Below are 13,436 nucleotides of genomic sequence, written 5' to 3'. Positions count from 1 at the left end.
CCTAAAGGCTCAATCCAGCTGTTGGATGGAGAGAAAAAAAATAACCAGTACTGGGAAACATCCACACACTCTCGCATTTGCACACACACATATACACTATGGCCAATTTTGTCCACCCAATTCAGTTATAGTGCATGACTCAAACCAGTGACCTTCTTGCTGTGAGGCGACAGTGCTAACCACTGAGCCACCATCCCACCCCCAAACACACTACGGTAACACTTTATTTTTGATGGTCCATTAGAGTATTAGTAGACTGTCTGCTTAATATTTGCTGATACTGCTTCTTCAACAGACATTTAACTGACAATAAGAGACTTTGCAAGTGCATGTCAACTTACACTAACCCCAACCCCAACCTAACAGTCTACTTATAATCTAATGAGAATTGGTTGTTATGTAGATGCAATGTAACTTAAATTTAACAAACATCAACAATAAGTGTGACCCACATTACTATTAAAATATTCATACTGAAACTATTTAGAAATTCACCAAGATTTAACCGTGGCTACTGTATGTAAGGCAACTTAAAATGACCCAAACCACTGAATTGTTGTGCCATTTGTGGTTGTGGTGAAAGACAGAAAGCTTCATTAGATTTAGAAACAGGCTGTGAAGCTGTATATTCAAACCATACTGTGCAGAGAGGAGTGGAGATGCAGACAGACATGTGGACATCACCACAGGTCCTCCATCTGTGATATCTGCTTTCTGGCTGTCCTCCAGTGATCTCCGATAAGTGTGTTTCTGGGAGAAGTTGGCTGTGTTCTGTGCATTTCTCTGTTATCTGCTTCACTGAGCCACCATCCCTTTAGATTTTTGATTATGTAATGCTGGTGTTTCCTGTCTGGTCATCAGTGAAGGAAAGAGTACTGAAAACTCATACTCAAGTAAAAGTAACATTAATTGCCCAAAAATGTAGGGCTGGTAGAGTAAAAGTGTCTGTTGTAAATACTACTCAAAATATGAGTAAAAAGTAGCTCTTTTAAAAGTACTCGAGAGTAGTGAGTAGTGAGTATAGCTTGTGCCGGCATGTGTCAACGTAACATTCTGCCATGCATTGAGTGATCTTTCTATATTCGTTCGTTCCTTCCAATTTTTCTTCCATTGTTTGTTTGTTCGTTCGTTCCTTCATTCATTCGTTTGTTCATTCCTCCGGTCCTTCCTTGAATTCTTCCTTCATTTATTTGGTCCTTCCTTTATTCGTTTGTTGATTCATTCATTTGTTTGTTCATTCCTTTCTTCCTTCCTTCCTTTCTTAGTTTGTTCAGTCCTTCCTTGTATCCTTCCTTTATTTATTTGGTCCTTCCTTCATTAGTAAGTACTCAAGAGTAGTGAGTATTACTCTCTGAAAAGTTGATGCGTTTACATGCAGTTTGTGCAGGGATGTGTAAACGTAACATTCCGTAGAGCATTTAGTGATCTTTCTGTATTCGTTCATTTCCTCCAATTTTCCTTCCATTGTTTTTTGTTTGTTCCTTCCTTCCTTCATTCATTCGTTTGTTTGTTCATTCCTCCAGTATTTCCTTAAATCCTTGAAAAAAAAAAAACACTTAAATTACATGAGAATGGTTGTGGCTTATGATTTCAAGGGAGTGTGTATGCAAAATAGTGGAACATTTTGACCAGAAACTAGAAAGTCAAACTATTGCCTAGCATAAAAATGTCATTTTGAAATCATACGCGATATGTAACTGAAGGCGGAAACAACTGGTGCATCAAAGTGGCAGCCCAGATGGTGTGTACACACCCATCCACCCTGGCTAGCACATGAAACGCTGTGAGATGCCTGCTGATGAGACCACTGATGACTGAAAGGGGAGGGTGGGCTGGACCGCTTTAAATGTCACATCTGTGCTGCTACTTTTCACAATTGTTTTTTTTCCTTCTTGGTGTGATCATAAAATATGCAAATGTATGCTAGTTAGACACATCAATTGCAAATAAATGCAGAGTTGTTTGAGGGAACAACATGTGGCGTCATTGAATATTTGGTCTTTTTCCAGGGAAAGCAGGAGGGAAGGGGACCGAGGGTTTGTCCCATAACAGGGATGTTCCAGAAACTTCCAGCCACTGTCTGCCCTGCCAGGAAGGCTGTTCTTTCTGCAAGGACGATACGCCCTGCGTGGCCCGGGGTGATGGAGCCCTGCGTATGGCGGTGCTCTCCTTCCAGGGCCTGTGCATGCTGGTGGATTTCATCAGTATGGTGCTGCTTTACCATTTCCGCAGGAACAAGGTGAGCGTGTGCTGCCGGAGGGAGCTAATTAAGATGGCAACTGTTTCCATAAAGCACATCCTGTTCTTACTGACACTGGGGTATTTCCATGCTGAGTTACATTACAGTTAGTCGTTTGTGTATTATCTCGGATTGTCCAGTATCTTTAACTGCTATGTGATATTTTATTCACACTGAATGGGAAGTTGGCTTTCATGAAAGACTGGATGGTTGCAGCTGACCTCCATAGTTTATATTTCCCTACTGTCGAAGTCAGCCTACTGGTGGTTCATTCTGCTGTGGCGACCCCAGATTAAGCAGCGGTGTACTCATTTATGCTGCTATGTTAAAACTTAACTCTGGTTTATCATACAGAGTTTAATTTCTCTAGCCACTCCCAAGCCTAATTATTGCCACACCTGTTTGCAATCAAGAAATTATTGACTATTAAAAGTGAAGTAGACAAAAAGATCCTCAAGTCTGGATATCATGCCAAGATTCAATGAAGTTTCTTTATTTAATTTTCTTTTTGGCTTAATCCCTTTATTAATCTGGGGTTGCCACATCGGAATGAACCGCCAACTTATCGAGTATGTGTTTTAGGCAGCGGATGCCATTCCAGCCACAACCCATCACTGGAAAACTCTCATTCACACACATACGCTACGGATAATTTAGCTTACCCAATTCACCTGTACCGCATGTCTTTAAACTTTGGACTTTGGACCACCCAGAGGAAACCCACGCGAACATGGGGAGAACATGCAAACTTCACACAGAAATGCCAACTGACCTAGGCGAGGCTCGAACTAGCGACCTTCTTGCTGTGAGGTGACAGCGCTACCTACTGCGCCACCGGGTCGCCTTCAATGAAATTTAAAAACAAGTGAGAAAGAATGTAATTGAGATCTACTAGTGTGGTTATAAAGCCATTTCCAAAACTTTGTGACTGCAGCGAACCACAGTGAGAGCCATTATCTACAAATGGGAAAAACACAGAACATTGGAGAACCTACCCGGAAGTGGCCAGCTAACCAAAATTACCCCAAGAGCACAGAGACAACTTATATAAGAGGTCACAAACGACCCCACACCAGCATCCAAAGAACTGGAGGCCTCACTTGCCTTAGTTTGGGTGAGTGTTCATGACTCCCCCATAAGAAAGAGTCGGGGCAAAATGGTTTGCATGGCAGATTTCAAGAGGAAAACCACAGCTGAGCAAAAATAACAAAGACTTGTCTCAGTTTTGACCGAAAATATCTTGATGATCCTCAGTTCAAACTTCAACCTTCTCTTTGATGCTGTCAATTAATTGCACACCCAAACTCTGGATTGTCTCTGCTAATTAGATTCATTAAGTTATTAAGATTTTCCCCACCTCAAGAGGAGTGGATTAGTGCATAGATTAAGAAAGTGACAGCTACTTAATCACACTTAGCGCACTGTAGAGCATGTTTTAGAAGCACATGCTACTGTCTTAGCTTAAACAGACATGCAGTCTGCGTTCTGAGTAATAGTAGACTGGATTCGCACTGACTGCGAGGAAGGTTCATTAATCCCTGCAGTGAGGCGCCGTTTAGGCTGTCGATATGTAGGGCACTCAGTTTTGATAGTGCCAGCATTTTAATTTACTCTGGAAGCATGCTTCGTCTGGGCGCTGCCTGAAAGCGATCCATAAATGCAGGAGAAGTCTAAATGAAAGCGACAGAGTTAGGATTAGAAATTTTGCTCTGTTTCAGCATGTGCTGTCAAGTGCTCTCTATAGGTCGTTTGATTTTAGAAAGCAGTTGACAGCTCACCTGTTGCCTCGTAATGGAATTCTCATTTTCTCTGCTTTAAAGGAGACTCACTTGAACTACAGTAGCAGCTCAACTTATAGCTACAGTATATGCTGCAATATTGAGAGAGAAGAAAAGAGAGAGAGCCAGAGAGGAAAAAAAAACATAATTTTAGTTTTGATTGATTATACAATTGCACAAGCCTACACAAAAGTAAGCTTCACTGTTAACAAATTTCTGAAGAACCTACTGTAACTTACTGGCAGCAGTTTGCCAGTCACTTACTGTAAATTAGTAAACAAAAATACCATATTCACATTTACAGCACCCTTTATGTGTCTGTGCACTCACCGGCCACTTTATTAGGTACACTCATCCAGCTGCTCATTAACACAAATTTCTAGTCAGCCAGTCAGATGGCAGCAACTCACTGCATTTAGGCATGTAGACATGTTCAAGACGATCTGCTGCAGTATCAGAATAAGCAAGAAAGGTGATTTAGGTTATTTTGAATGTGGCATCGATCTGGCACTATTATCGAAGGTAATAGTGAGTCAAGTAACCGCTTGTTACAACCGACGAATGCAGAAAAGCATCTCTGAATGCACAACTTGTCGAACCTTAAGGCATATGGGCTACAGCAGCAGAAGACCACACCGGGTGCCACTCCTGTCAGCTACGAACACGAAACTGAGGCTACAATTCGCACAGGCTCACCAAAATTGGAAAATAGAAGATTGGAAAAACATTGCCTGGTCTGATGAGTCTCGATTTCTGCTGCATCATTTGGATGGTAGGGTCAGAATTTGGCACACTTTAAGCCCATTAGTTCTAACTGAGCATTGTGTCAATGCCATAGCCTACCTCATTATTGTTGCTGACCATGTCCATTCTTTTATGACCACAGTGCACACATCTTCTAATGGCTACTTTTAGCAAGATGATGTGCCATGTCATATAGCGCGAATCATCTCAGACTGGTGTCTTGAACATGACAATGAGTTCACTGTACTCAAATGGCCTCCACAGTCACCAGATCTCAATAGTGCACCTTGGGATGTGGTGGAACAGGAGATTCGCATCATGGATGTGCAGCCAACTAATGGAGCAACTAGGTGATGCCATCATGTCGATATGGACCGAAATCTCTGAGGAACACCTCCTGTACCTTGTTAAATCTTTGCACACAAAGGTTTAAGGCAGTCCTTAAGGCAAAAGAGGGTCCAACCCAGTACTAGTAAGGTGTACCTAATCAAGTGGCCAGTAAGTGCCAGGGATTTTTGGTATTACCATGAGTGAATTTTAGTACCACATGTCGTTGGCTTTATGGATCAGATTAAGCAGTTATACCTGCCAATTGTTATGCGAGATGTTAGGCCTAAATGACATTCAAATATGTGGAGCAGTGTGTCTATTTTCATGTAACTAACGGTAAAAATATGTTAAATTGAAATGTGACGGGGCGACACAGTGGCTCAGCGGTTAGCACGGTCGCCTCACAGCAAGAAGTGCTGGCTGGACCAGTTGGCATTTCTATGTGGAGTTTGCATGTTCTCCCCATGTTAGCGTGAGTTTCCTCCACAGTCCAAAGACAAACGCAATAGGTGAACGGAATAAACTAGCGTGTCTGTGCGTGCATGTGAGAGTGTATGGGTGTTTCCCAGTACTGGGTTGCAGCTGGAAGGGCGTCTGCTATGTAAAACATATGCTGGATAAGTTGTTAGTTCATTCCGCTGTGGCGACCCCTTGTGAATAAAGGGACTACTTTAAGTCAAAAAAAAATAAATGAATGTATGATTGAAATATGATGTTACCTACAGTAATTATGAATAACACAACACACTAGTTCTGTTGCTTTAACTTATTTTAATTTTTTTAGTTTTAATCAGGTTTAAACTAAATACAGAGTTGAACTTAATATTTTGGTCAGTTTGATTGATCGAAGTTGAGATGATTAGAAAAGTTAACTTCATTAAAAAAAAAATGAAGGCAGCAAGAATTCTTTTACAGTGTACATTACATAAAAGTAACATTCAGGAATTGTATTTTAGTTGTACATAAGTTGTATGTTAGCACCTCTTTTCATCAGTTCTTCTCATTCCTGTACAGACTGAGCTCCATCCATCCTCAACACACTTGTATGGAACTTTATTCGCAGCCTTTATTATAAAAAGGACTAAGCCGACAAGAAAATGAATGAATGAATGTATACCATATTTTAGTCTTCTCAATTTAAAATTTATACATACCATAAAATAAACTTGCAATTGTTTGTTCATCAATTTACTGGGTCAAAATGGCAAATTACGGTATTTCCTATCATGCTCATTTTCTTTTTATTACTGTATTTGAATTAACATCTAATTAAAAATAGTGTTTTAATGCTTCCAAGAGGAGATTTCCCATACTGCAACTTAAAAAGACAGTTGCAAAGTGAATTGATTTCATAGTAATATAGAAATCTGAGTCTTTGACCCATTTGCCTGATGCAACCCCTCTATTTCACCTTGTTTTTACAGAAAGCTAAATTTTAAAAAGTTTATTCCAGGGCAAAGCATCCGTCTGAAGAGAAAAGAGATGAATCCACCCCTGTGAACACATTAGAATAGTCCAAGGAGAATGCATTTGTGCGCAGAGGGATAAGTTATGCAGTAGTCACAAATGGATGATTTCCACTGACCCATTTTGCAGCAGGAGAATACTTTTAAAGAGAGAAGTTTTCCAATGTGCTGTTGTTTTTTCCCCCCTTGTGTTTCAGAGTATCAGAGCGTCAGGACTCATTCTGCTGGAGGCCATCTTGTTTGGAGCTCTTCTCCTGTACTTTCCGGTAAGGTTTGATGACCGCAGTCATTTTTATCACGTACTTTATTACTTTAGGGAAGTTAAAATTAATGGCACTTTAGTGACTAATATTCTTAGACATGTACTGCAATGTAATGCAGCCATTAGGGGGGGAATGTCTTTTTAATGGCACTAATTTAAGCATTAAAAAAATGTTGTAGGATCAATCTGAGTTAAGCCCTATGGACTCTGAATGCTGTTAAACCTGGTGATTTATGCAGGATACTTGTAAAAAAAAAATCTAAAAGGGGTTTTTATACACAGAGAAAAATCAATTCAAAGGAAGTGCATCAATATTGCATATGCTGATGCCAGAGATGTATGCTAAAATGATACTCATCCAAGAATTGAACTCCAATCATGCATTACTCACACAGTGGTTGTTACAATACTAGAATGCAGTTTTTGTTAGTTTAACCACAGAATGAGTTAATTGTTAAAAAAAAATCATATAATGGTGGTGAAAAACAATTTAAGCATGGAAAACTTTTATTTCAGATATTCCATGTGTTTTAGCTGTGTGTGTTATTATTGTTGTTTTAATATACGTCAGTATTGTTTACATTTCACATTGAGAGTGATCTTCGCTATTTGCTTTATATGTCAATGTTACTGATCAACTGGACTGCATGCAATGTAAACCAAACTAAAAGCATTTGTCCTATACAGTAAATATGCCACAACACGCTCCTACTTTCACTTTCAATTTGTGCACATTCACTGGTGTATCCGTGAAGCATCCGAAATGGCATACTTCCATAATATATAGTATGCTAAAAACAATATGCGAGCCGAGTAGCATGTCCGAATTCTCAACAACAGTATGCGAGAAGTACCTAGATGACCTACTACTTCCTGCGAGATTCTGAAGTTTGCAATTGGCGCAATTGACTCTGGTGGGTCAAGAGATCATGACAAAATGGCAGATGTAGTCCGTTCGAGTTCCAATTATACTGCTGACATTCATACTGTATAGAACATACTGTTCTAACGGTTGAGTAGTACATTTCAATTCAAATGCAGTACCTACTGAGGAGTAGGCGATTTCAGACGGAGCCTTCAATCTCCTTACTTTCTACTTCCTACATCTCTACTATTTTTAACCCTCAAATGTGCAGTATGTAAGATTGACACCCTGTGGTTGAAATAGGTATTGCAGTCCAAATTCTAAACACGTTTTCGCCCGGCCCTTCCTCTGAAGATTTCAAGATTGAAATGTCATACACTTTTTTTCCCCCAAGGCTACCCAGAGTGCTGAAACATAATTGGATAATCTGGCAGTGGGCTGGTAATAGAGACTGAAACAATGGCAAACATTCCAGTACAGACCATATCTTTTAAACTTAGTATAACTGACTTTAGCATTGTTTTTTTTAAATAATCAAGTATGGTTACTTAGCATGTTTCTTAAATATCTGCAAACATACTGTTGTATCTTTAAGCTTTAGAAGAGCTAAAAACATACATAGAGCACCTTTAAAGTACTCCAACATTTGGTTGTACAAATAGTATCAGTAAAGCCTATTATCTGTGCATTCATAATATACTTCACTAATGTCTTCAGTACTGTAAAATTAATTATAATAAATGAATGTATATAAATACATCTGCTTGAAAGATTGATGAATGCTATATTGAGCTAGTTTATAATAAAGAATGCATTTTAGGAGGTGTTTTAATTAGGTCTAATGTTACACCACAGCTGTTAATTATACATATTGTTTACTTTAATATCTTTAATGATTATCAGTGTGGGCGACGCAGTGGCGCAGTAGGTAGTGCTGTCACCTCACAGCAAGAAGGTCACTGGTTCGAGCCTCGGCTGGGTCAGTTGGCATTTCTGTGTGAAGTTTGCATGTTCTCCCTGCGTTCTTGTGGGTTTCCCCTGGGTGCTCCGGTTTCCCCCACTGTCTAAAGACATGCTGGACAGGTGAATTGGGTAGGCTAAATTGTCCGTAGTGTATGAGTGTGAATGAGTGTGTGTGGATGTGTCTCAGAGATAGGTTGCAGCTGGAAGGGCATCTGCTGCGTACAAATGTGCTGGATAAGTTGGTGGTTCATTCCACTGTGGCGACTCTGAATTAATAAAGGGACTAATCTGAAAAGAAAATGAATGAATGAATGAATGAATGAATGAATGAATGAATGAATGAATGATTATTAGTGTGTTCTCCAGGAGAATATAATGACATTTTAGAGATATGAGTAATTAATATATTATGATTTAGGATTTTTAGACTGAAACTATGGTGAATTCAGAAGTGTCACTAAAGCTAAATGGCATTTGAGTCATAAGACTAAGGCTAAAACTAAATAAATTTGCTCTTACAATTAGCTATGAAAAGCAGCACAGCTAATATTTTTTGTATTTGAAGGGGATTGTCCGAAGAATTTATAAAGTAAACTAAATGTAGCTTCTTTCTCTCTATCAAATCAGTCACAGAGAATATATCCATCTGAATGGTGAAAATTTACTAAAATGGTTGAGTTAGGGCATATTAACCTGCTCTCAGTAAGATACTCTGTATCTGAATCAGTTTTTAGGGATGGGAATGGATTTTCTGAAGCAATCAGGAGATCAAATATGTAAGATTATAACCATCTAGAACCTCATTATTTCTGAGGTTGAACCATATGGGGCATTTCCAAAAGAATCGCCTTTTAGGAACCAGAATATAAAATCATTTTAAGATCTTGTTTCATATTACTTCATAGTCATTGGACAATGGTGATATGTTATCAAAGCAGTCTATAGTCCAGCACAGAATGCGTTTGATTCACCAATGCAGGTCCAAAATACTTACAAATTTCTTAATACAAACAGGATGTACAGCAGTACACAAATATCTTTACAAATGAAAAAGAATTAAAGAAATAATGTTAAAATGTTATGGAAATTATTAGTTTCTACATGAATATAAAACCACTGCCCGCATACCTCATCGTGGGGGGCTTTTTATTGTTTATTTATTCGTGTGCTGGAATTTAGAATTGAATTTAGAAACAGTTTTAAAGAAAATCTTTGTACTTGACAAACAAAATTAAATATGTTGGCTAATAGATGTCTTTAGCTGAGTTTCCACTGTTTCCTTACCCACAAAAGTAAAGGAGTAAAGTAAAGAGTACAAGTAAAGTAAAGAGAAAGTAAAGAGGCTGAATGGAGGAGGCTCGTTCTTTATCTTCGCGTTGCAGATGGTCTGTTTAACTGTTTTGTCGCTAGTGAAGTGTTCAGTTTTTCCACTTACAAAGTCTGCCATGTAAATAGCAAATGCGCCAATAACACACCAATAACTCATTAAGAGAATAAGCACAACCTTGTTAGACTATGCGCTGGGGTGTATTTTTCTGTCCTTGAAATAGCAAAAGGATTTAGACATGCCCTTAATGCCTTTGCGCCATGCGCTTTAGACATTTTGCACCTAGATTGTTAAAATAGAGCCCTTTATGGTTAAGCTTTACACGCAAACTGCTTCAACCTTCTAACGTAAAACAAAACTCACAAAGTTGTTTACAAAGTCATTGATATTATAGCAGTAATGAGATGTTCGCATGGGTCAGAATAATCACTGAAGCGATGTAGGATAAAATGAGAGCCGAGATATTTCACTGCTGGACAATCTTGCATTCGGCTGTCGATAAAGTATTGATTTAGACAGATGTCGTTGTGTGCTTTATTCAGCAGCTCTGTTGGCCTCACAGTAATTGCAGTTTAACAGCGTTTGCAGGAAGCTGTGGGCTTGTCTTAACATAGAAGGGTAAATGTAATTAAAGTGAACTGATTTAGAGGCTTGTAATTAAAGCAATTAGCACATGCAAGGTCCTGGAAAGTAATAATCTTTGAGACGATGCTGGAATGATGGTGGAGGACAATTTTTGCCATTTAATTGCTCTTTATGTGGCAATAATTCCCTGCGTGTTTGTCTGAAAACTGTCTTTGTTTGTTTCACAGTTTAGAAAAGTCGCAGTTTACATGAGTGGCGTGATGACCTGTCTGTGTATTATTCCACATAAGCCACATATTCATACGCAAGACAGAATGTATTATTTTGGTAGGAATTAGGACTTGGATGTTCTCTTCCTTGACTGGTTTAATCTTGAGGAAAATGTTATTTTGAATTGCCTTATGTAGACAGTCAGATTTTTTTAAAACTTTTTTTTTATTATTATTATTTTTACTTTTTGTTTTGCACATGTTATAAGTGGTCCATTTGGTCTCTATTATAAGCCCCATAATTTTCCTATAAGGAGAAATTGATCCAGGTTCTAATGGGTTAATGTATAAAATCAGGCATTTTTGCAATCTGATTTGAGAAACTGGCAAATGTAAATCTGTGTCTGATCGCTGGTCATCTGAATGAATCATCTGTTGAACTGCATCCCAATCATCACTAATACTGCAGAAGACCTGCTGTATTGGAACCTGCATGGACCCAAGATTATCATAGAAATCAGTCAAGTTTGGTGAAAGAAAAATCATGGTTTGGGGTTACATTCAGTATGGGGGCGTGCGAGAGATCTGCAAGGTGGATGTCAACATCAACAGTCGAGGTATCAAGACATTTTTGCTGCCCATTACATTACAAACCACAGGAAAAGGCAAATTCTTTAGCAGGATAGCGCTCTTCATACTTCAGCCTCCACATTAAAGTTCCTAAAAGCAAAGAAGGTCAAGATGCTCCAGGATTGGCAAGCCCAATCACCAGACATGAACATTATTGAGCATGATGGGGTAAGATGAAGGAGGAGGCATTGAAGATGAATCTAAATAATCTTGATGAACTCTGGGAGTCCTGCAAGAACACTTTGTTTGCCATTCCAGATGACTTCTTTCATAAGATATTTCAGTCATTGCAGAGATGTGATGCTGTCCTTGAAGTCAAGTTATTGTTTGTTGTTTCGATAACTTGGATTGGCGACAAGACTTTTGTCAGGTAGTGTATAATGTATATACTGCACACATATAGCTTGATAGTCTAGCAGAATAGAGGTAGAGTTAATAAGGAGAAAACACTGACATTGTATTGCTGGTAAGCTATAAGGATATTAAGTTAAACTATTCTACTAACTATAATATTATTCACTGGGGTACAGGTGTTCTCAGACAAGGGTTAGGGCTATTAGTCATCATTTGAAGGATACCAGTGGTGTATCTGCAATCCAAGTGAAAATGAAAAGATCATTTCACCAGTGAGGAACATTTAATATAAAGGTTTTGAAAAGTGACTTACAGTCTCTCTGTGATGGCACCACAAGGCGGTATTTATGGATACTAACAGAACCATTTGTTGAGAACTGTACTCTAAAAAAGGATATGATAGCTATAATACTTTTTTAAAAAATGAAATGATTGGTTCTTACTTATACAAAAAAAAAGACTTTTGCTTGTTCAAAATACTTATTTAAAAAAAACAATTCTTAACTTTTTAAGGGGAAGAATCTAATTTAGATTAAGTTAAGCTATACTAAATAAATAAATATAATAAATATAATAAATATAATAAATATAATAAATATAATAAATATAATATGTATGTATATATATATATATATATATATATATATATATATATATATATATATATATATATATATATATATATATATATATATAATACATAAAATAAACAAAACTAAATATTAATAAACTAAAATATATATATATAATAGAAATAAAATATAAACAAAACTAAAGTAAATTAAAATAAAATAGAATTACAAATATAAAAATAAGCTAAACAAGTAAACTAATAAATAAATAAATTAAATATATATATATATATATATATATATATATATATATATATATATATATATATATATAAACAAAGGTAAAATAAAGTATTTTGTAAAATGCTATAATATTTGATATTTTTCTTCATATTAATATATTTGAGTAACCCGGGTTTTAAATTTTATAGTTGTGTGTTAATAAAGAAAACACATTTAATTTTATCAATTTAAACTGTTCTTTTATTTAATGATTTGTTTTAAATTAGTTTATTTTGTAGATCCTATTTAATGTAATTATTAGTGTTTTTATATGCTTAGTACAAAATTTATAAAAATGAAATAAAATAATATTATATAAAGCAACATGTTTTTCTAATGTTCAGAAGGTAGTGTCATTGTAGACAGGTCAAAACAATGCCATGATGTCAAAACATTGCACTTATTGCACTCATTACCCCCAGAAATGTACATGCATCCCAAGTGAATGCGTGAGTTCCTTCAGAAGTGTGGCTTTCTGTCTGCTTTAGTTTGTGGTTTAATCTGAAGCTCAGAGACAGATAGATCTGCTTGCTTACGGCCCACCGGTGTAGCTCGTCTGAAGCAGAGAGAAGCTCCGCCTGTCTGCTCTGCTGCCATTGCTCCCGATCTAAATATAGACTGGAGAATATTCTCCGCTCCTTCTCCCCCCCTCCTCTACTTTAAATAATTCCAGTGTTATCAAGAATCAGAGATGTATCTCATCTTGTTCCCCTGGCATTCTGCTTTGTGGAGTAATGCAATTTTTTTCAGCTCTCAGCCCTCTCCTGCTGCTGAGCGTGTCACATGCAATAACTTCACCGTGCAGCGTCTGGAGTAAAGCGGGGGATGTG

General features: G+C 37.5%; 1 protein-coding gene across 2 annotated transcripts in view; it reads left to right on the top strand.

Annotated features, from left to right (window-relative positions):
• The window catches only part of gpr158a (G protein-coupled receptor 158a), a 113,656-nt gene that overhangs the window by 56,742 nt on the left and 43,478 nt on the right, over positions 1-13,436 (top strand). For both annotated transcript variants that reach the window (NM_001440740.1, NM_001440739.1), the window contains 2 exon segments: positions 2,010-2,239; positions 6,755-6,823. In NM_001440740.1, the coding sequence (NP_001427669.1) occupies positions 2,010-2,239; positions 6,755-6,823 (299 nt within the window).

This window comes from Danio rerio, chromosome 24, assembly GCF_052040795.2.
Source record: "Danio rerio strain M-AB ecotype USA chromosome 24, GRCz13ab, whole genome shotgun sequence".
NCBI lineage: Eukaryota > Metazoa > Chordata > Actinopteri > Cypriniformes > Danionidae > Danio > Danio rerio.
The sequence above is the reverse complement of the archived record's forward strand: the minus strand, read 5'-3'. Positions and strand labels throughout refer to the sequence as shown.